The sequence below is a fragment of the Ovis canadensis genome, chromosome 2 (genome assembly GCF_042477335.2).
Source record: "Ovis canadensis isolate MfBH-ARS-UI-01 breed Bighorn chromosome 2, ARS-UI_OviCan_v2, whole genome shotgun sequence".
NCBI lineage: Eukaryota > Metazoa > Chordata > Mammalia > Artiodactyla > Bovidae > Ovis > Ovis canadensis.
In genome coordinates, this window is record NC_091246.1 from 37,716,948 (window position 1) to 37,742,260 (window position 25,313).

General features: G+C 38.6%; 1 protein-coding gene across 1 annotated transcript in view; it reads right to left on the bottom strand.

The window, feature by feature from the left end:
* The window catches only part of UBE2R2 (ubiquitin conjugating enzyme E2 R2), a 101,040-nt gene extending 76,132 nt beyond the window's left edge, over positions 1-24,908 (bottom strand). The window contains exon 1 of the mRNA XM_069575891.1: positions 23,973-24,908. Within this exon, the coding sequence (XP_069431992.1) occupies positions 23,973-24,149 (177 nt within the window). The 5' untranslated portion in view covers positions 24,150-24,908. The remainder of the gene's footprint in view (positions 1-23,972) is intronic.
* Positions 24,909-25,313: the final 405 nt, after the last annotated feature.

Sequence of the window (25,313 nt, forward strand, 5' to 3'; positions counted from 1 at the left end):
AGAATGGACTGGTTGAACCTCCTTGCAGTCCAAGGGACTCTCAAGAGTCTTCTCTAACACCACAGTTCAAAAGCATCAATTCTTCAGCGCTCAGCTTTCTTCACAGTCCAACTCTCACATCCATACATGACCACTGGAAAAACCATAGCCTTGGCTAGACGGACCTTTGTTGGCAAAGTAATGTCTCTGCTTTTAAATATGCTATCTAGGTTGGTCATAACTTTCCTTCCAAGGAGTAAGCGTCTTTTAATTTCATGGCTGCAATCACCATCTGCAGTGATTTTGGAGCACAAAAACATAAAGTCTGACACTGTTTCCTCATCTATTTCCCATGAACTGATGGGACCAGATGCCATGATCTTCGTTTTCTGAATGTTGAGCTTTAAGCCAACTTTTTCACTCTCCTCTTTCACTTCATCAAGAGGGTTTTTAGTTCCTCTTCACTTTCTGCCATAAGGGTGGTGTCATCTGCATATCTGAGGTTATTGATATTTCTCCCGGCAATCTTTTTTTTTTCCCCCCCAGCAATCTTGATTCCAGCTTGTGCTTCTTCCAGCCCAGTGTTTCTCATGATGTACTCTGCGTTTAAGTTAAATAAGCAGGATGACAATATGCAGCCTTGACGTACTCCTTTTCCTATTGGAACCAATCTGTTGTTCCATGTCCAGTTCTAACTGTTGCTTCCTGAGCTGCATACAGGTTTCTCAAGAGGCAGGTCAGGGGGTCTGGTATTCCCATCTCTTTCAGAATCTTCCACAGTTTATTGTGATCCACACAGTCAAAGGCTTTGGCATAGTCAATAAAGCAGAAATAGATGTTTTTCTGGAACTCTCTTGCTTTTTCAATGATCCAGCGGATGTTGGCAATTTGATCTCTGGTTCCTCTGCCTTTTCTAAAGCCAGCTTGAACATCTGGAAGTTTACAGTTCACGTATTGCTGACGCCTAGTGGCTAAATGGGGTATATATGTTTTTGAAAACTAATCAAATCACACACTTGAAATTGGCGCATTTTACTGCATGTAAATTTTACTCAAAATAATATCAGACAAAACATAAAAAGTTCCATAGAAGGGATGAAAGATGAAGATGAGATAAAAAGTAGTAAAAACAAAAAGAAACTGAAAAAACAGAGAAAAAGACTTTTTAAATTAAAAAAGTAAGCCAGGCAATCCAATATCCAGATAATTGGTGCTTCCAAAAGAGAATAGCAAAAATTAATAGTAGAAAATATCATTTAAATAATTCAAGAAAAATGTCCAACTCTGAAGAACATGAGTTTCTAGACTTAATGTACCTATAGTACATTCTGAAATTTCAGAACACTGGAAACACAAAGAAAACAGTTTACATACAACAGACAGGACTTAGAATGGCTTTGAATTTCAAACAGCACTTCTAGAACCAAGAAAATAATGGCTTCAAAATTCTAAAGCTATGTGATTCTCAATCTAGAATTCTTTACCCTGTCAAGCAGTATAAGTGTAAAGTTAGAGGAGTTCAAAAAAAATTTACCTGCTATACATATTTCCTCAAAAATCTACTCAAGGATATGATAAACCAAAACAAGAGAATCAACCAAAGAAGACAGAAGATAAAGGAAACCACTCCAACACAGGTAGAAGGAGCCTCCATAAAGTACCTAGAACAATTGTCAAGGGGGTGATCTCAGGTAACAGCTGTGAACTAGGTATAGAAAAAGCAACCGTGCAGAATGAAGTTCAGAGTTCTCCAGGAGACTCAAGGGAAGGTAAAATGATGCAGTCACTTTGAAAGACAGTCTGGCAATGCTCCAAAAGGTAAAACATAGTTACCATATGATCTAGTAATCTGACTTCTAGGTATACATCCAAGAGAAATGAATTTAAGTGCACACAAAACTTGTACACAGTCACAGAAGCATTATTCATAACAGTCAAAAGGTGGAAACAATCCAAATGTTCATCGACATATGAATGGATAAACAAAATGTGCCATGTCTATATAATGCAGTATTATTCAGCAATAAAAAGGAATGAAATACTGATACAACATGGATAAACCTTGAAAAATTATGTTAAGTGAAAGAAGTCAGTCTCAAAAGATCACATATTATATACTGGATAATTCCATTTACATGAAATGTTCAAAATAGACATATCTATACAGACAGAAGACTGATGACTGCTTAAGTTAGAAGAGGGTGAGGGGAAATGGAATGTGACTGCTAACAGATAAGAGATTTTCTTGGATAATCATTTTTAGAATATAGATAAAAATATGTATTTTTAAAATGACTATAATAATGGCTGCTGCTGCTAAGTCGCTTCAGTCATGTCCGACTCTGTGCAATCCCATAGACGGCAGCCCACCAGGCTCCCCCGTCCCTGGGATTCTCCAGGCAAGTACACTGCAGTGGGTTGCCATTTCCTCCTCCAGTGCAGGAAAGTGAAAAGTGAAAGTGAAGTTGCTCAGTCGTGCCTGACTCTTCGCGACCCCATGGACTGCAGCCTACCAGGTTCCTCCGTCCATGGGATTTTCCAGGCAAGAGTACTGGAGTGGGGTGCCATTGCCTTCTCCGATAATAATGGCTACACAAGTCTAAATATATTAAAACCACTAAATTATACAAATTGGTGAATTATATGATAATGTGAATTATATTGCAACGAAGCTATTATTAAAAGTTCTTAGTAGTAAGTAGATAGAAAACTAAGGAGAAAAAAATTAACTACATGGAAAACAAAATATTACATGAGAAATTAAAAATATATAATTATACCTTAAGATTGTAAGCACTGAAAATCATATAATTATGACATAACTTTACTGGGAGACTGGAGATATCTATGTGCATGTATGTGTCAAAGTATGTACATGTATGCTGGAGGGAGAAAGAAGGACGTGGAGGGAAAATAATGAAATCCTCACCTTCCATGGGGAGCTATCATATATAATGAATAAAATTTAAAAAGCAAAAACTAGTGGCAATTCCCTGGTGGTACAATAGTTAAGACTCTACATATTCACTGCCAAGGGCCCAAGTCGATCCCTGGTCAATGAATTAAGATCCTATAAATCATGTGATGCAGCCAAAAAATAGTGTTTATAAATAAAACACAAAAATCAATGGTATTAAGCAATGAACTACACACTTTTGTTAAATGGTCAAAACTGAAAAATTTCATGTTATGTATACTTTACCACAACTTTTAAAATAAATTAGAAAGAAAAACCTCTAGATTATAATATTTTTACCTTGCACATATATTAACTTATAAAGTGAAAAGTAACATTCAAAACAGTGTAGCTAACACTAGTAGCAGCTAACACTGGGTGCTTTTTATACAGTGGGCACATTCTATGTACTTCTACATGTACTAACATACAGCATTTAATTCTCACAGTATCCTTAACAGAGTAGATGCCACACTTCCCTCCATTTTACAGATGAAACAAAGACAAACAGGATAAATAATCTGCCCAATATCATAATCATAGACCCTGAACTGGAACCTAGCTCTCCAACTCCAGAGCTCACATTTTTAACCACTATCCTACACTGCCTCTCTGTTCTTTAACGTGAAGAATGAGATTTAGGACTTTCCTGGTGGTACAGTGGATAAGAATCCATCTGCCAAGGGAACGGGTTCAATCTCTGGTCTGGGAAGATCCCATATGCCATGGACCAACTAAGCCTGTGGACCACAACTGTTGAAGCCCATATGCCTAGAGCTTGTGCTCCCCAACAAGAGAAGCCACCGTGATAAGAAGCTGAAGCACCACAAGGAAGAGTAGCCCCTGCCTGCTGCAACTAGAGAAAGCCTTCCCACAGCAACAAAGACCCAAGGAAACCAAACCTAAATAAACAAAAGAATGAGATTTAGCACAAAACTCAAAGGATCACTAAAATACATAATGCCTACTCTCTTTACTCCAATGAGAAATAATATTAGTTTTTTTCCAGTGGCAACCTTGAAGCTATACTAAAGTTGCTTGCAGACTCTAAAATCATAACCCATAAAAAAAAAAAAACCATCAAATTAGCTACAATGAACAGCACTTTAAAAAATCTTACCACAAACCTTTGCAACAGAAAAAAAAAATCAACTTTTACTCACTGCCTTCTACTTGATTAACCCCAGGAACACATACAATAAGAATAACACTCTTTAGCTCTCCAGTAAGATGCTCTTCCATGGATCCTCATGGTTAGCTCCATCCCTTCCTTATGATTTTACTCCAAGTCACCTTCATCTTTCTTCAGAAAGGTCTAAAATGTGACACACAAAGATTTTTTTATAACCTCTTCCCAACTTCAGACTCTCCCTCGCCACTTCACCCTTTTTTTCACTAGAGAACTTACCACTTCTAAGATGTCACATACTTTTTTTGTTCATTGCCTGTCTCTCCCATTGAATGCTCCATGAAGTAGAAAATTTTTGGTTTTGATTCACTGTATCCTCAGCATCAACAAAAGTGCCTGACACAGAGTAAGTGCTCAATAAATCTTTGATGATGAAACTACCAATAAAAACAACAAACTTTAAAATAAATGTTCTCCATATTTCTAATACTAACAGTTTTAATTATATATGAGAAAGAACATATTGACGGTTTACTTAGGCCCCAAATTCTTCCATAAGTGATCAAGAATTACCTAAGAAGCTAAAATATTCAGTTTAGCAATACTTTCTACCCATGTTCCCATTTACTAAGGAGATGTATTCACTTCAGTTCAGTTCAGTCGCTCAGTTGTATCCAACTCTTTGCAACCCCATGAATTGCAGCACGCCAGGCCTCCCTGTCCATCACCAACTCCCAGAGTTCACTCAGACTCATGTCCATCAAGTCAGTGATGCCATCCTGCCATCTCATCCTCGGTTGTCCCCTTTTCCTCCTGCCCCCAATCCCTCCCAGCATCAGCGTCTTTTCCAATGAGTCAACTCTTCGCATGAGGTGGCCAAAGTACTGGAGTTTCAGCTTTAGCATCATTCCTTCCAAAGAAATCCCAGGGTTGATCTCCTTCAGAATGGACTGGTTGGATCTCCTTGCAGTCCAAGGGACTCTCAAGAGTCTTCTCCAACACCACAGTTCAAATGCATCAATTCTTCGGCGCTCAGCCTTCTTCACAGTCCAACTCTCACATCCATACATGACCAGTGGAAAAACCATAGCCTTGACTAGACAGACCTTTGTTGGCAAAGTAATGTCTCTGCTTTTGAATATGCTATCTAGGTTGGTCATAACTTTCCTTCCAAGGAGTAAGCATCTTTTAATTTCATGGCTGCAATCACCATCTGCAGTGATTTTGGAGCCCAAAAAATAGTCTGACACTGTTTCCACTGTTTCCTCATCTATTTCCCATGAAGTGATGGGACCAGATGCCATCATCTTAGTTTTCTGAATGTTGAGCTTTAAGCCAACTAGATGTATTACTGACTCAAAAATATATTAGATATGCTATGAAACAACTTCTGTATCTGAACAAAAATCAAAACTGTCAACTACTCATTAAAAACATACATAATATTGTAAATTAACTATACTTCTATTTTTTAAAATCATACACAAAAATCACTGGAATGAAATTATGCAAGCTATTAACAATAATTCCAAAGCTTAAGAAAACTTTACAATTTCACAGGTGTGTCTTTCACAGTAGGAGGGGAAGATAATATTTGGCAATTAGAGAGAAGCCACATAATAATAATTTTAAAGTATTCTCTTTTTTTCTGGCTAATAAAGAGTTTATGGAACATAAATGCATTCTACCCACAAACTAAAGCAAAACAGAATCATACTGAATCTCAGAACAGGACAGGAACCTCGCTTTACATTAGAATCACCTGGAGATGGCCACCAGCGTCCCTGGTCCCTTCTCAAAAGACTGATTCTAGGGACTTTCCTGAAGGTTCAATGGTTAACATTCCACGGTTCCACTGCAGGGGATGGGTTCAATTCTGGTCGAGATTCTGCATGCCAGAAGACACAGCCAAATAAAAAAAGATTCTGATTCTACCAAACAGTGTGAGGATAGAGACAGGCATCTTTATTTCTAAAAGTTTCTAACATGATTCTAAAGCAGCTTAATCATTCATCCAGATCATTAACATCCTTCACTGTCCTTCAGAGTCATCCAGTATGCATCTGACTACCCCCAGAGACAAAAAATTCACCACCTTCTCAAATACTGAATTCTAATGGAAAGCACTAAATTTGGGGAATCTTACAGTAAAATACCATCTGCCTCCCTTTACTTTTTTTCCTCCTCCAGTTTCTATGTAATTGGTTATTAAACTGAAAGTTGTTAGTAGTATTCACTACCAATACTACTCAGGCATTGGCTATCACTCAGGAAAGAAAATTAAAATCTAAATACACTTCAGCAACTTGTATCAAACTAACTTTTGTGACTATTAAATTTGTAACAGATATCTTTAGATGTGAACACATTTGATCCATAAAATCTATTCTTAGGAATTTATCCTAAAGATACAACTAAACTAACTGTATTTACAGTATTTTGTGCCAAAACTGAATATTGGTTGCAATGGACTAAATTTATGTTGCCCCCAAAACCCGTGCTGAAATCCTAACCCCAAATGTGATGATATTAGGAAGTAAGGTCTTTGAGCGCAGAATCCTCGTGAATGGTACCACCCTTAAAATAAGGAAACCCACAGAGCTCTCTAGATCTTTTCTTACCATACTTATTGTACCATATACAGTCAATCTACAACCTGGAAAAGAGACCTCACCAGAACCTGATCATGATGGCAACCTGATCTCAGAGTTCAAGCCTTCAGAAGTGAGAGAAATATATTTCTGCTGTTTATAAGCTACTCAGATATGGCACTCTTATTTGTAACAAAGTAATTTTTGTATCCTTTTTAAACAAAGGTACTTTTAATTCTTTAAAATTTTTACTGTATCTTATTTTTTCACCCTTACTGAGGTATAATAGGCAAATAAAATTATGATTAAATGTATAATTTTTTATATTTTAAATTATATCTAGCAGTATTCATTTTCTCAGCACACACTATTATAAGTTTTAGCATGTACACAGATTCCTGTAAAAACCACCATAAACAGAATACAAAACGCTTCCAATATTCACAAAGAATTCCCTCTACCTCTTTGTAGTTAAACCTCTTACCTCCATCCCTAAACCCTGGTAACCAATGATCTGTTCTCTATGCCTATAGCTTTGTTTTTTTAAGAATATCATGTAAACAGGGCCATACAGAATATAATTTTATGGAACTGCTATTATGCCATTGATACTTATCTGTATTACTGGTATGTCAACAGTTGATCCCTTTTAATTGCTAAATAGCATTTCATAGTATAGATATATCAGTTTGTTTATCCATTATCCATTTACCCACTGAAGGACACTTACGTTGTTTCCAGTTTGGGGTAATTAGGAATAGTGCTGCTACAAACATACACACGCATATTTTAGTGTAAACAGTAAGTTTATATTGCCCTAGGGGTTGGGGGCAGGAGGAGAAGGGGACGACAGAGGATGAGATGGCTGGATGGCATCACTGACTTGATGGACATGAGTCTGAGTGAACTCCAGGAGTTGGTGATGGACAGGGAGGTCTGGAGTGCTGCGATTCATGGGGTCGCAAAGAGTTGGACACGACTGAGCAACTGGACTGAACTGAACTGAAGACGTATCCCTAGAAGTGGGCTTGTTGAAACCCATGTTAACTGTATACTTTGCAACAAACTGACAGATTTACCCAGAGTTTGCATTCTCACCAGAGTTTCAGTTAATCCTCATCCTCAGCAATACTCAGTATTGTCAGTATAATATTTCCATTATTTTAGCCATTCTAAAAGATATGCATGATTCCCAGAGATCAAATTGCCAACATGTGTTGGATCACTGAAAAAACAAGAGAGATTCAAAAAAACATCTACTTTTGCTTTATTGACTAGGCCAAAGCCTTTGACTGTGTGGATCACAACAAACTGTAGAAAATTCTTCAAGAGACAGGAATACCAGACTACCTTACCTGCCTCCTGAGAAATCTGTATGCAGGTCAAGAAGCAACAGTTAGAACTGAACATGGAACAACAAACAGACTGGTTCCAAACTGGGAAAGGAGTACATCAAGGCCGTATATTTTCACCTTGCTTATTTAACTTCTATGCAGAGTACATCATGCGAAATGCCAGGCTGGATGAAGCACAAGCTGGAATCAAGATTGCCGGGAGAAATATCAATAACCTCAGATACACAGATGACACCACTCCTATGGCAGAAAGCAAAGAACTAAAGAGCCTGTTGATGAAAATGAAAAGAGGAGAGTGAAAAAGTTGGCTTTAAAACTCAACATTCAGAAAACTAAGATCACGGCATCCGGTCCCATCACTTCATGGCAAATAGATGGGGAAACAATGGCAACAGTGACAGACTTTATTTTTTTTGGCGGGGTGGGGTTGGGGGGGTGCTCCAAAATTACTGCAGATGGTGACTGCAGTCATGAAATTAAAAGATGCTTGCTCCTTGGAAGAAAAGCTATGACAAATCTAGACAGCATATTAAAAAGTAGAGACATGACTATCAACAAAGGTCTGACTAGTCAAAGCTACGGCTTTTCCAGTAGTCATGTATGGATGTATGAGTTGGACTATAAAAGAAAGCTGAGTGCTGAAGAATTGATGCTTTTGAACTGTGGTGTTGAAGAAGACTCTTGAGAGTCCCTTGGACTGCAAGGAGATCCAACCAATTAATCCAAAAGGAAAGCAACCCTGAATATTCATTGGCAGGACAGATGCTAACGCTGAAGCTCCAATACTTTGCCCACCCGATGCAAAGAACTGACTCATTGGAAAAGACTCTGATCCTGGGAAAGACTGAAGGCAGGAGGAGAAGAAGGTGACAGAGGAACATCACTGACTTGATGAACATGAGTTTGCACAAGCTCCAGCAGTTGGTGAATGATAGGGAAGACTGGCGTGCTGCAGTCCATGAGGTCTCAAAGAGTCGGACCCGACTGAGCAACTGAACTGAACTGATGACTCTCCTGGTGACTCAGTGGTAAAGAATCAGTCTGCCAATGTGGGAGACACAGGTTTAATCCCTGATCTGGGAAGATCCTATTTGCCTCAGGCAACTAACCCCACACACCACAACTACTGAGCCTGCAAACCACAACTACTGAAGCCCATGCTCCACAATAAGAGGGGCCACTGCAATGAGAAGCCTGTGCACTGCAACTGAAGAGGAGGCCCCACTTGCTGCAACTAGAGAAAAGCCTGCACAGCAGCAGAGACCCAGTGCAGTCAATTAAAAAGTAAATAAAAGGTATGTAAATGGTACCTCACTGTGGCATAAAAACTAAAGATGAACATCTTTATGTGCTTACAAGCCATCCAAACATCTCTGAACTATCTGTTCAAATCTTTCATCCATTTTTAAAATTGGGATGCTGGTTCTTTAGGGGTTCTCCCCGACTATGTTGAGTTTTGAAAGCTCTTCATAAATTATGGTTAAGTCCTTTCTCAGACATGTGGTTTGTAAATATATTCTCCCAGTTCATAGTGTCCTTCACAGAAAAGTTTTAAATTTTGATGAAGTTCACTTCATCAATTTTTTCTTTCACGGATCATGCTTTTGGTACCGTATCTAAGAGCTCCTTGCCAATCCAAGGTCAAGAAGACTTTCCAATGCTCACTTCTAAGAGTTTTACTACTTTATGTTTTACATTTAGGTTTATGATCCATCTTGAGTTAATTTTTGTATAAGATATGTTGGATAGGTTGAGGCTCACTATACATATGGATACTCAGTTTTCCAACATCAGATATTTGAAAAGACTATCCTTTCTCCATGGAAATATGTTTGCACCTCTGTCAAAAAATCACTTGACTATATCCAAGTAAGTCTATTTCTGGGCTCTCTGTTCTGTGCCTTTGGTCAATATACCACACTGTCTTGACAAGTGTAGCTTTACATAACATCTTAAAATTGGACACTGACTCTTTCAATTTCATTCTTTTTTCAAAACTGTTTTGGCTATATAGTTCTTTTTCAAAATTGTTTTGGCTATTCTAGTTCCTTTAACCTTTCTATACATAATTGTTTAAAACTAAAGCCATAATAGCTACCTCTTAAATGGTTTATCTGCCCCCTAGAAAACTGGCAATTTTTACTGTTGCCTTTTATCTTGTCAAAACTAGTTCAAAATATAACATATAGGCACCCAGAACTTTCGACCCAATATATCCAGTACTAGGGAACTTATGTGGAAAACCCAAATATAGATATAAAAATGTGTGCAACATAGTCTTGTTTAGAAACCAAATCTCCAGGTCCAACAAAAGGGGAAAGGTTAAATAAAAACTAGCTGAGGAAATGGTCAAAACATGTTGCTTTTAAAAAATGGATACACAGTATCCAACTTTTTAGATGAAATATAGTATATTTCAGAAAAAATATATATTAAAGTATTTTTGGATAGCATCATTGTAAGTGACTTTTTTCTTCACAGTTTAAAGAACTTTAAAAACTTTCTACCATGAACACACGTTGACTTATAACTGGAGATAATACTGAGTTTAAAAAATGGTTATTGCCACTTACACAGAAAAATCCAAGCACCTCTGTATCACCCTGTACATTATTAGTATCAAGCTTGTTCATAACGTATGAATAACCCACATGACAAGTTAAGAGAGTTTAAACTATAAATTCTTCTCTGCTGTCACAACAGTTACAACACAATTTTCTCTATGCTTGACTCCATGTTTAACTTTGCACAGAATTCTAAATACGTTAATTACATTATTAATAAATGACACACAAATATTTGCAACATGCAATACATCTGACCAGTAACTAACTTCCTTTACACAAACAGCTTTTATCTATTAAAAAAAGAAAAATAGGCAAAGGACAAATATAGATAACTTGCATAAATATTACAAATGGCCAGTGATGTGAAAGTAAGTTAGATTTCACTCATGATTAAAAGAAACAACCATCATAAAGACCGATTTATCATGACTGTAAACTTCATATTTGACAATCCCTATGTTACACTACAGAATATAAATTAATATTTTTGAAGGGTAATTTGACTATCTTGTAAAATTTAAATATACAAACCTTTTAATTCAGCAAATGCACTCAAAAAAGTAGACGTACGAAAAAATGCCCCTTTCAGCTTCACTTATCAAGAGTAACAAGCTGAAAATAATTGATTTTTCATCAATAGGGGAATAAAAAAAGTACTTCCTTAACAACTGGAATATTGTACAGCAGTTACAAATTATAAGATAATTCATAAATAATGGAAAGATCTCCAAGATAAAGTTTTTTTTTAAAGATGCAGAAAAATACTTATAGTCTAACTACATTCATAGTTTTTAAATGCTTAGATGTGCCTGTAGATAAATGGAATATTTCTGGAGGATTACATTCAAACAGTTAAGTAATTTTCAGGGGCAAGACTTTCTTACTGCTTGTTTTTCTAGACTGATTTTAAGAAAAATTATTAAATCAATACCCTCAGTAATATCCCTCATTACATCTTTTGGGCTTCCCTGGTAGTTCAGCTGGTAAACAATCCTCCTGCAATGCAGGAGACCCTGGTTCGATTCCTGGGTTGGGAAGATCCCCTGGAGAAGGCAATGGCAACCCAGTCCAGTATCCTTACCCGGAAAATCCCATGGACAGAGGAACCTGGTTCACTACAGTCCATGAGGTCACAAACAGTCAGACACAACTGAACAACTAACTCGAACACATTACATCTTTTAATGTTAGGAAATATATATTCCTATATAACATCTACATGATAGATTAATCCATCATGAACTTATTATTTTCCCCTAGCAAACCTACTATACTAAATTTAAGTGGCTCCATGTTGAAGCTGAGATATGACAAGGTCCTACATGAGGTGGTTTATGAATTAAACTAGGTTAAGAAATAATGTGGAAAAATTAGGTAGCTAACTGGATTTGGTGCTGGAGAAGACTCTTGAAAGTCCCTTGGACAGCAAGGAGATCCAGTCAGTCAATCCTAAAGGAAATCAATCCTGAATATCCATTGGAAGGACCGATGCTCAAGCTGAAGCTCCAATACTTTGGCCAACTGATGCAAAGAGCTGACTCATTGGAAAAGACTCTGATACTAAGAAAGACTGAGAGCAGGAGAAGCGGGCAACAGAGGATGAGTTGGTTGGATGGTATCATGAATCTACAGACATGAGTTTGAACAAACTCCAGGAGATAATGAAGGACAGGGAAGCCTGGCCTGCTGCAATCCATGTGGTCACAAAGAGTCCAACAGGACTTAGCAACTAAACAACAACTAGATTTGGGGCCAGAGCTTACCATAATTACTTTATAACAAATGTATGGTGACCTCCAGTTAGAAACATAGTAACTTTCCTTTACTTTTAGTACTATAAAAGTATCTTTAGTTTGGAATAAAATATAATCATCAGTCCAGTTTCAAAGTCTTAAAACTGAAGACAGGAGTTCAGCAGTTAAACATATTCAACTGCCAACAAATAATTTTTGGAGAGAGAACAAGCATTTGTGCAGATATAGAGAAACTAGAATCTTCTTTCTACTACTGGGAATGTATTTTGGAAAACAGTCTAGCAGTTCCTCAAATAGTTACACACAGAGTTATCAGATGACCTAGTAATTCTATTCCTAGGTAAATACTCAAGAGAAATGAAAACATATGTCCACAGTGAAACTTGTACACAAATGTTCCTATCAGCATTATTTATAATAGCCAAATAGTGGAAAACAACCCAAATGCTCATCAACAGATGAATGGATAAATAAAAGGTCCATACAATGGAAGATTATTTAATAATGAAAAGGAATGAAGTACTGATACATGCCACAACATATATGAACTTTGAAAACATGGTAAGTGAAAGGCCATATATTAAATGATTACATTTATATGAAATACAAATCTACACATTTAGAGATGAGGCAAATTTACAGTCCCAGAAAGTAGACAAGTTGCCTAGAGTGTGGGAGAAATGAGAAGTGACTGCTGATGGGTATGGGGTTTCATTTTGGAGTGAAAATGTTCTAAAATTGTGGTAATGGTTTTGTACATTTAAATGGATAAATTGTATTGCATATGTTATATCTCAATAAAGTTTTTTTTTTTTAAGAAGAGAAATCAATTACAGTCTTAAGAGGCACATCACCAAAAGCAACAGGGGGTCTTGATTCAAATGAACTTACAAGTGTATCTATGACACAACTGGGAGAATATGAACACTGGATATCAGATAACATTAAGGAATTATTATTTATTCAATAAGTATAAGAACAATATAATTATTTTTTTAAAAGATTCCTTATCTTTTAGGGACTCCAGTATTTAGGGGTGAAAGGACATGTCTGAAATTTACTTTAAAATAATCTAATTGGAAAGAGTAGGAAATAACAGGAGAGAACCCAAGAGGTCATTCATAGTGAATTGGGTCTTAAAGATATAAATTAGAGTTCAAGGACTAAAGAGGGCATGAGAAGAAATGAAAAAGACAGGTAACAGCTTAAGAAATGGCACTGTCAAAGACCACCTATGGGGCAAGAACAGAAAACACAGAAAAGTAAGGAACAACCAGATCATGAAGAGTCTTATATGCCATACAAGGAATTTTTATTTAATTTTATGCAAGACGGACTGCTCCCCACCCCCTTGGTGGGGACAGGTCAGATTAGAGGTTTAGACAGGTTACTCTGGTGGCATTATAGATTGAAGGGGCACAAAACAGAGTAAAGAGGCTACTGTCATAGTCCAGGGGAGTGACAACTCAATGGGAACTCATACGGTGGGAGCAGAAATAAAGATTAGAGGCTAAAACCTGAAACATGAGATACTAAAAATAATTGCATATGCAGAAAGAGGAAGCAGAGACCATCTGAACTGATTTCTAGCATGTAGGCTTGTGCAACTAGATAGACAATGTCCAACATGCAGGAAAGTGAACATAGAAGAGGATTAAGAAAAAAGGTAGAGTTCAGCTTAGTGTTTAGTGTAAAAGGACATACTGGTGGAAATGTGTTAATAGCCAGGCAAAACCTCAAGAGAGACTAATTAGAAAATACAGACGTAAAAATCTTTAGGACATATTTGGTAGCTGGAACAATAACCAAGGAGAGCTTGTTTGTTACAACTGACACAACAAAGAAATTTAACCTGGGCAAATTTAATTTGGGTAAACTCCAGGAGATCGTGAGGGACAGGAGGCCTGGCGTGGTGCAGCTCACGAGGTCGCAAAGAGTCAGACATAACTTGGCAACTGAACAACACTCCCTACGCCACCTTGTTAAAAATTAATTATTTTAAAGTGTTTATGTAAACAGAATGATCAAGATGTGTTAATTTTATATTTAGACTATATACTGAAGGCAGGAGGAGAAGAGGACGACAGAGGATGAGATGGTTGGATGGCATCACTGACTTGATGGATGAGCAAGCTCCAGGAGTTGGTAAGAGACAGGGAAGCCTGGCATGCTGCAGTCCATGGGGTCACAAAGAGTCAGACACGACTGAGTGACTGAACTGAACTATACAGATACAGATATAGGAGAAAGAAGAACATATACGCATTTGGCTAAAAGTCATCAAAATTATTCTTTAACACATTGCACACATGCAGCATTATTTTCAAAGAACAGCTATGAAAATCTACTTTTCTAATTATTCTGATTCCTTTAATGTATCAAGAACATTTAAAATATTCATAACATTTACAATCAATATTTAAAAATCCTCCACTGTATAAAAAATTCTGCACTTCTAGTCTGCTTTTAAAAGATCTTATCGAACTTCCCTGGTGGCAACTAGATTCTTCCCTGGTGGAGAATCTATCTGCCTGCCAATACAGGGGACATGGGTTCAATCCCTGGTCTGGGAAAATTCCACATGCCATGGGGCAACTAAGCCCATGCGCCACAGCTACCGAGCCCATGTGCTGCAGCTAATGAAGCCCGAGTGCCTAGAGCCTGTGCTCCACAATGAGAAGCCCAAACACCACAATGAAGAGTAGTCCCCAATCATACTGCTATTACAGAAAGCCCATGCAAAGCAACAAAGACCCAGCACAGCCAAATATAAAAAATAGTAAGTAAATAATAAATAAAACTTTTTAATGATTCAAAAAAATAATAAAAGATCTTATGTCTTCAGATATTCTTTAAAAAGGCTAAAACAACTGGATTTAATTATTTTGTTTTATTCAGTAGATTTCCAAATGAAGTTAAGCAATCTTTATCTTCATGGGACTACAAAAGTCAAAGTTGCTATTTCTAGCCAGTTTTCCCAATGCCTCTCATTATTACCGCTCCAAAATTCTTAACCTCTCTTAAATAAGTTTTCTAACACTTAAATTATAAGAGGAGCCCTTTACAAAGATCCTAATTTCCTATATTACTATAACTAAGATTTCAATCTTAATTAATTTTTAGCTAACCTTCAGTCACTAAGAAAATTAGATTTAACTGAGGCAACCCAGCAACTACAGAAAAATGTCATTGATGGAAAAATCCAAATAAAATCAAAGTTCTCCAAAAGGGGAAAGCACAACTAGAGGAACTAAGCAGTCCAAATACTGAGCCACTAGTCTTACCACTATATTCAAGACAAGGGATTAATCACCTAAGATCTATGAAGAAACTCAGGTAGCAGTTATTTCTTGAAACTGCCCAGAGAACTGGGCAGGGGGACAACTGTCATCCTTCAAAGACGTGGCCTCGCCAAGAGATCGAGTATTACTGTTTCAACTCCTATGCCCGATGCTAGGGAATGTCAAAGACTGGAGTAAGATCTAGTCATTTCTTAAGAAGCCCATAATCTAATGATTTATTTAGACTCTCACACTACTAGGTTTGGACACAATAGAAAAAAAAATTTTAAGCTAAAAATATCTTCTTAGTATAATACATGACCTCAAGTAACTTTTTCAGTTTTACCACTTACACTTTCAGTTTTACATCATTTTTATTTAAAGAAACTCTCTGTACATTACTTATTCAACAATTTATCACTGAAAAAAAAACTTTTAAAAAATGGTTATATAAAAAACATAGTAACTCATCAAATCCAAACTCAGGAAGTGCACTCCCCTTAAAACCCTTTTAACATAAGATTCCTTAGATACAATCTAAATTCTACAGAATTTCCATATCTTCAGTTTAAGACATCTTTTTTTTGGTCTAGCTATTTTTCCTTCATTCTTAGAGTAAATGTTGAAACATGATTAACAAAGTGAAAGAACTCAGGGTAAAAATTCTGAGGACAGTTACTGTATATTTTTTCCCTTTAAGTTTTATTGAAGTACAGTTGATTTACAATGTTGTATTAATTTCTGCTGTACAGCAAAGTGACTCAGTTATATGCATATATGTTTTTTCATATTCTTTTCCATTATGGCTTATTACAGTACATTCAATAGTTCCCTATATTATCCAGTAGAACCTTCTTGGGGTTTTTTCCGTTCTTTTAATTTTAGGGAAGTTGTGGAAGTTTTCCACAAGGATTAGCTTATATTGTTCCTTTCCCTATTTAGCCAATGGGAGAAAGAGCAGTTATGTGACAAAACCAAGATGAGCCTTAGGTAATAAGGTTTTTTGTTTGTTTTAAACTCAACTACCACAGAACTCAAATGAGCTTTGTCCCCTTCAAAGCAAACACCTCAGAAGGTTGGCTATATATCCACTCCAACAGTGCTAGACTGGCCACTGTTCAAAACTCTTTTTTGAGAACTGCCCTCAGAATCTATTGTACAACTTCTTAATGTCCTTATTAGCGGCAAACCTTTGCTTCTTGTGGACCTTGTTTTTAATATCCAAAGGTGATTCAGATTCAACTTGGTAAAGGAGGAAAATAATCTGAGTAATACTATATTTTAGCCAAAAACAAATGTGTGGCTTCCCTCGTTGCTCAGTAGTAAAAAATCTGCTTGCCAATGCAGCACATAGGGTCAGTCGATAGCCAATCCAGGAAGATCCTGCATGCCACAGGGCAACTAAGCCTGTGTACCACAACTGTTGAGTGTTATGCTCTAGGGTGTGGAATCCACAACTACTGGGCCTATGTGCCACAAATCCTGCAGACTGAGCGCCCTAGAGCATGTGCTCAACAGGAGACACCACCACAGTGAGAAGTTTGTGCACCACAACTAGAGAAAAGCCCACATAGCTATGAAGAGCCAGTACAGTCAAAAATAAAATAAATTTAAGAAAAAATCAAATATGAATGTGAAGTATTACAGAAATTTTAACTGTGCCTCTACCAACAATTTCAAAAGTTTCAAATCATATGAAGGATATTTTTTTGAATAACGAAACTTTTTTGTTTCGCCACATATAGTATGAAGTATGATTTCCAGTAAACTTAAAAGTCTGTATTCTAAGCTTTAAATCACTCTTCTATAAAGAATCACTAAATATTGTCCAATTTTTGTGACTTTGCCAATATTATCTTATAAATGGTTACTTTCAATGAGATAATAAACATTCAATGTTTACAATCTGAATTACTATGTATGCTACTAAGTGAGTCACATAATCCAAATTATTTCAAGGGATTTATCCCTCAAATTAACCATCAGCTGTCCATGCAGCAAATATAGCAAACCAGATAACTAAATAACTGTGAAATCTGACTTCCCTGGTGGCTTAGACGGTAAAGCGTCTGCCCACAATGCAGGAGACCCAGGTTCAATCCCCTGGATCAAGAAGATCCTCTGGAGAAGGAAATGGCAACCCACTCCAGTATTCTGGCCTGGAAAATCCCCTGGACTGAGGAGACTGGTTGGCTACAGTCCATGGGGTCTCAAAGAGTCAGACAGGACTAAGGGACTTCACCTTCACTTTCTTTGTGAAATCTGAAAATCCAAATACACATAGACTGAAACTATGGCAATGATCTCAAGATGCTATAAAATGCATGAATATATGGCTTCCTCTGATGATTAATTTTTTAACATCTTATTTTGGAATAGTTATAGATTCACAACATATATTTGAAAAGATTCACAACATATATTTGAATAGTACACAGAAATCTATTTTTCATTGAATTTCCCCCAAGAGGCTGCATCTTACATAATTATAGTCCCATATTAGAACTAGGAATTTGACACTGGTACAATATATAAGTGCAGTTCTGCATCATTTTATGGCCTGCGTAGATCTGTGTAACTACCAACACAATTAAGATATAGAACTATTCCATCCACAAAGATCTTATGCTCCTCCTTCATAGTCACATCCACCTCGTTCCCATAACCCAAACATCTCTAAACCCTCCTCCCTCACCACCCCCCCACCCCTCTGCACTCACTGGTTTGTTTGAATCTTTATACTTTTGACATTTTAAGAATGTTAAACAAGTGGGACCATGTAACCTCTGAGATTGACTTTTTCACTCAGTGTAATCTTCATTCAAATTATTACATATATCAATAATTTAAAAAAAAGATGCTGTAATAGAGATAAGGAATACAAGGTAAAACTCAACTGAAAAAAAACAATAAATTCTCAACTTTACACTGCTCAAGTTTCTTATGACGTTTAAATATACTTGGAAAAGTATTGACATTATTTTAAAAGCATAAAGCAACACTGTATTAAGAAATTTAACTTCCTCTATGATCCAGTATGACTTCAAAGATGTTTACTATCATCTCTAATCCCAAAAGTAGCTTTTCAGATTTATATTTCTGAACTCTAGCTCTAGCACCATCCCACTCTTCCCATAATGAAAAAGTTGCTATCAAAGGAGTTAATTTGCTAAAAAAAAAAAAAAAAAAAATCCTTCTGTAATATGACTTGTCCCTCTCTAATCCAAGTGGTCCAAGAACAACATCAAAATCCAATTCTTTAGTCAATTTAAGATTTATAAGCAGAAGTAATAATCTCCCTGAAATTTGAAGGAACAAATTACCCTTGTGACCTTGAAACTTGTACAATTTAAAATAAAAAGTTCCTTTTCAAATGTTCCCAAAATTTCATTTATTTATTTACTTTTTGACTACACCATGTAGCATGTAGGATCTTAGATCCCCAACTTGGGATCAAATCCGCAACCTCCTGCAGAGAAAGTAGAGTCTTAACTACTGGACCACTAAAAGTCCCGTTCATAAATTTTATTTTCTTAAAGCTCCATTTCTGTACCTTCAAACATCATCAAAAATGATAAAAGATCTCACCAAGAGAATACACAGGCTTTAGAACCAAGCAGTCTGATAATCCATCTTGATATTACAACTTCCTAGCTGAGGACCCCGGGCAAGTTAAATAAGTTCTGTAATTGTTTCTCTACATAAACATGAGAGTAATAGCAGCACACCCCACAGGAGAACTGTATGAAATATTCTATATAAAGTACATGGCACATAGTAAGTACTCAATAAACGTTAGCTACTAACATCTACATTACTGTAATAAGGATGGTAGCGTGTATTTGCAATTAGACATGACATTCAGAGTTTTGCATGTTTTCAATTACCCTGCCAACAAGTTTACAACAGTAATTTACTGTGTTGTAACAAAAACGTATTTAATTTGTTATTAAAACAAATCAACTAAAGGTGCTTAAAGTGGATATTCACTTTCTATGTTACATACATATCCCCAAATTTGAATATTCCAATTCTTTTTTTTCCCCCTAATATTCTAATTCTTATATGGAGGAAAATTTATGTAAAATCAAACCTTAGCAATCCAAACTAAAATTTTCTCTTCAGTTAAGTATTTATCATCCCATAATTTCAGAATCAATTCATTTAAAGATACTTAAGCATAAACTCAATAATAATTTCTCACTGAATGAAGCTGAAATGAATTAATTCTGTGCTGACAAAACACTTTCAAAGAGGTTCAGCTTAGTCTTATTCAGATATATATGTAGCTGTATATGATGAAACGTCCAAAAGAATTTCAGGAACATGAAAGAATTAAAAAGTTTAAATATGACCTTTCAGCAAGATAGGAGTTCTGTTGTCTTAAATCCTGAATTTATAACTCTTTGTTTTCCCAAACTATATTAGCAGAGGTGGGCCAATTTCTTAGATAATCTCTTTTATTTCACCTGTCTCCAACAGACAGATTCTTCTGGAACCTTACTTAGTCTAGGACCACTAAAACTGTTTTAAAAATGGAGCAGAATATTTAATCACGACAGACTGTGGTTATGTTGGCCAATGCACTAACTGGCCTTAAAACTTTGATTTTAATTACCATTACAGTTCTGTCAGTAACACCTACCCCTCACATTTCTGCACAAAGATTTTTATGAAGATTATTCATAAAAGTTCTAAGGTTATCAATGTCCTAATACTTTTCCTTACTATCTGAAAGGCAGTGACAGAGTTTAATTTTGTTTTTAAAGCTGACGATCCAAATCCCTTAAAACAAGGATTCAGTTAACCCTCCTACATATAAGCTAGTTTGTGTGTTCTCATTGTCTTCTGAAGAAAATTTATAAAGTTCTCAAAAGGATCCCTACACCAAAAAGACAAAGCTACTTAGAAAAATTGTTTCAACTATATATTAAAAATTTCAGAGTCATAAAATAGTTTTTATGGGGCAGGGAGGGGTGGCACGTGAAGAATAGATTCCAGAACAAATGAAAATAATGTATGTCCTTTATCTTAAACAATTACTATTGAAGAGTTTAATATAAAATGAAGTGTTACATTTGATAAAGAATATCCTACTAAGGAAAACTCTGAAAATATAACAAATACTTCCTAAATTTTATCTGTTGGGAGTTATCCAAAAATGGAACACACCTGTATTTCATTCCCATACATTACTGAATAAAATCACAACTACAAAACCTGCAATACTTTAAGCATTCTGTAACACTTAAATGTTATGCCCATCATGAAAGAGTCACTCTTTCTGATCTCCAGACTCATTGCTATTATATAAATAATGCAGGAGTTACAAGGAGGTTCTATACAAAAGCAGCCACACTAAGTTATGATCACTATCAGGAGTTATTTGAAAATATAGTTGTTTCTAAAAGAATAGGGGTAAACTTGTTAAAAGTCATTACTACTGCTCACGTGATCAACAAGTTCCTCTTCCAGTAACATAACAGAATTCCAACTCGCTCCACATTAGCAAAATTAAGATCAGAAGTGTTCTGGGTATTCTAAGTCATCTCCTACTTTGTGTTCTACAAGATTGACCCCAGAGAAAAAATTTGAAGCAGCAAAGAAATTCACTCTGTGAATCAATGAGATCAAGAAACTGGACAAACAATTCCCCTGGAGGTCCAGCGGTTAAAGCTCCTGGATTCCAAAGCAGGGTTACCAGGGTTTGATCCCTGATGGGAGAACTAAGATCCTACATGCCACGCAGGGGAGCCAAAAAAATAAATAAAAATTAAAAAATTTTAAATTAAAGAAACTGGACAAAAAGATAATGAGGCCAAAGAAGAGTTTATAACATGCAGAGTCAGACACAAGAAACTACTTTTGCCCACCATACATCTATATTCCTCTCGATCCCCAATCCAAGCTAAGAATCATACAGATTCAAGATATTTGAAAAATAAGTTGAAAAAACAAATTTTGAAATACAGGTCTCACAAGTCTCTATTACAACAGATGCCACAGTTAAAACAGACTAGGGTCAACTATTTCATGGTGAATAAGATCAGTTAGAAGTCTATTAATATGTAAAAGGTAAAGGAGTTAAATTATGAAAAATTTAAAATGACTGGCAGCCCACTGCCTTTGGAAACTATAACACACCATCAAGAAAATAGTTTCACTTGGAAATAAATTACATTAAATGTTCAAGAACCACCATTTGATCAGGGAGAATAATAGTAGAGAAAGATCTGTGCCAACTTTTAACTGCAGCTGTAGTAGACACACTAAAAGCCTTGTTTCACAAAAGCAGTGAAATAAAAAACAATGGTTTTAAACCTGTCACCAGTGTTAACTGCTCATGACCATAAATTTGCCTTTTCCAATGAAAGACTTTGGAATAAAAAGCCATTTAAAAAAGAAAAAAAAAATGAAGACGAGAACAAAATTGAACAAAATTCTCACATAACACTAAAACACTAAATCTGTTTAAGAATTTTCATACATTTTTTACATGTCACAAAAGTAAAAAAATATACATCTAAACATACAACAAAACGAGATTCTTTTTAAATAAGATTGAATTTAAAAAGCAGTTAATTTAAATCAGTGCATGCTTCAAGGAATCCTCCTTCCATATTACCTATGCCAAACTGAGAGGGTTCACCACACTCCATTCTCAATTACCTAAGCAAAACTATTACCATTTTAAACCCATTATTTCCTTTGTTTGTTGTTGTTTGTTTTTAATGCATTGCCTAGGAGTAAGATAATTCTAACTAGTAACCATTTATCCTGACAAGTGATTGTCCCAAATAATGATACTTTTTAGAAATTAAACTTCATTTCACTAAAGTTAGCCAGTAGATTTTGCAAGTATTTTCCTCTGAAGAGTACAGTGTATGGTTGGTATATACAATATTCTAAATACTAAACGCATGCTTCTAATCAGCTATTAAGTGACTATCACAGACATGAAGAGTAAACATTCCACAATCAATTCTTCACATTTATACAAAACAGACCCAATCTCAAGCCTGAAACTGAGGCTTCTACCTTTAGAAGAGTAGAAACTAAACTAACTGGGCAGTCCTTAAAAACACACGTAACTACATGACTAAGATACTCATTTAAAACTTATGCCAAGATAGCCCCTCCCTTCAAAACAAACTAAGACTGACTCACAGACCTATTTTACTTAATTTTGGAAATAAAAAAAATTAACTTAAAAGAATTCTTAAGTACTCATTTCCTCTCTGTCCCCCATCATTTAAAACTTCGACCTTCAATCTGTGATTTTCCCCTTAAAAAATGGTTAAATAAAAACAAAAACAAAAGACCCTCAATATTTCCAACTATCTATTTGGAAACTGAAAAAACTACTGGATTCAGGAATGATAAAAACCACTGTTCTAACATCTTGGAAAACAATAGAAAGTATAACTACGGTCGCTAAGGATCGGTCCTACTTTGTGAAACCATCCCACCGCAGATGTCACTCTTCACCTGTGAGACCACCCCCCTCTCCCCGTTTGCTAGAGTTAGCCATCTAAGCAAAAGGTTTCAATTTTGTCTCCCTGAAGTGGGAAATCATCAATCTCCCTATACAACATGTTCCGCCCTCAGTGGATATTTCTACACGGGAGGCCGGGGAAGGCGGGGGTGAGTGCAGTAAAGTTGGTGGCAGGGTGAGGACAAAGGGCATTTTGAAACAGCATTGAAGTAAATAGAAAATGAGGACAGAAAGAGGGCTAAATTCGAGTTCCCTCAAGTGGCTGATGGCAAGAAAACGCAGGCGCCCTTGTTTACCACCCCTAGGGTCCTATTCTCCATTACCACCCACTGGAATGCGAAGTTGGAACCACCACTATATGCAAGAAGCCCTCAAATCCCCAAAATGTCAGGTCAGTAGGCAGCCTCTGGAATGACAGGCCGATACCCCTCCCCCACCCTCCTACCCCACCCCCCCACCCCCAAAAAAAGGTCCAATCCCGTAAGTGCAGGTCACTCTGCCCTCTGGGGTAGTTCCAGCCGGCGCAGAGATGGTTCTGATGGGAGGCCGTGGGGGACCCCTTTCTTTCCGTACACCCTCGGCGGGGGAAACAAAACAAAGACCTCCCCCCTCCTCCTCCGGTAGCCACTACCCTAGCCACAGAGGCTTTCCTATTTCCCGGTGCAGGCTGGCCTCCCGCCCCCGCCCCCATGACAAAGAAAAGGCACCGGGTGAGCAAGCGAGGCCTTCCTGCCTCCACGGATGGGGGGAGGGGGCTGCAGAGGTGAGGAGCCCCCTCCGCTCCCCCGCGCTCCCACTCTCGGCCGGGAAAACAGCCGAAAACTGCGGCCTCCGCCCGGGGAAGCCTGAGCGGGGTTGCGGGTACCTTGAAGTAGCCGCCTTCGTAGAGCGTGTTAGGGGGTCCGAAGATGGCAACCTCCCAGTTGTAGAGGTCGGATTCATCCACCAGGGTGATCCGGAAGCCCTCCACCGGTTCCTCCTGCAGGGATTTCAGCTCGAGCATCAGGGCCTTCTGCGAACTGGTCATCTGCTGCTGGGCCATCGCGGCGGCGGCGGCGCCGGGCCGGGGCCCCAGTCCTCACGCACCAGCCGGGCCGGACCAGGCCCCTCCCCTCCGCTCTCCCTCTGCCGGGCCGCTCCGGGCCCCTGTCTTCACACACCCGGCGGCCCGGACCAGGCCCCACACGGCCCGTGGGCCGGCCCGGTTCCTCCTCACACACGACGCGGGCCGGGCCGGGCCCTTCTCCTCACACTCGGGCCGGGTTGGGGGGAGGGGTGGAGAGAGTTGAAATTCGCTCCGGGTCTCGGGCCTCCCCCCCCCGGAGGGGGCCTCAACTTGGTTGGCGGTGGGGGGGGGGAGAAGAGGTGGAAGCGGAGGAAGGCGGCGAAAGGCCGGCGACGGTGAGGAGACCGGGCCGGGATGGCCCGGGAGCGCCGCGCTCGCTCGCTCTCTTGTTCTCCTCGGGGGCCGCCGGGGCCGAAGGGCGCGAGGGGCCGAAGGGCGGGGGAAGCGCGACACGCGGGGGTCTCGCGGCTGCGGCGGCGGCGGCGGCGGCGGCGGCTGCGCGGGGGGAGGGGCGACGGCGGAGGAGGAGGAGGAGAAGAGCGAGAGCGCCTCGCGCCGCGGGAGCGACGAAGCTGAGAAGAAGGGAGGGAGGAGGGGCGCGCGTCGGGAGGGAGGAGGGGCGCGCGTCGGGAGGGAGGGCGGCTCTTGGCCGAGAGCGGCTCTAGGCGGCGAGCGACCCGACGCGACGCGCGTGCGCGCGCCCCTCCCTCCCTCCTCTCCCTCCCCACCTCCTCTGCCCCTGCCGCCCTCCTCTCCCTCCTCCCCCTCCTACTCCTCCCACTTCCCCGCCTCCTCTCCACCACCCCGCCAGGTGGCGGCGCTTTGTGACGCCGGCGCGCGTCCCCCGCCCTTAAAGGGCCAAGCGGCAGTGGGGGGTGACGGTGAGGCCGGGGTTTGAGGGTGGCCCCTGGGGGTGCCCTTGTCCCCAAAATGATGGTTGTGCGGCTTGACGTTACGTTTCCAAAGGCGCGCCCGGGAAGGGACCTCTGTCCTAGAGCTGTCATCGCCCTCCTCCCCCTACTTGTATCCTCAGGCCTCCCGCAGTTGTCTTCCTAAGAGCCCTGATCCTCTACAGGCCTAACGTCCCCTCCCCACCCCGCCGTAACACACGGTCTGTCGTCCCAGCACTCAGTAGGTGCT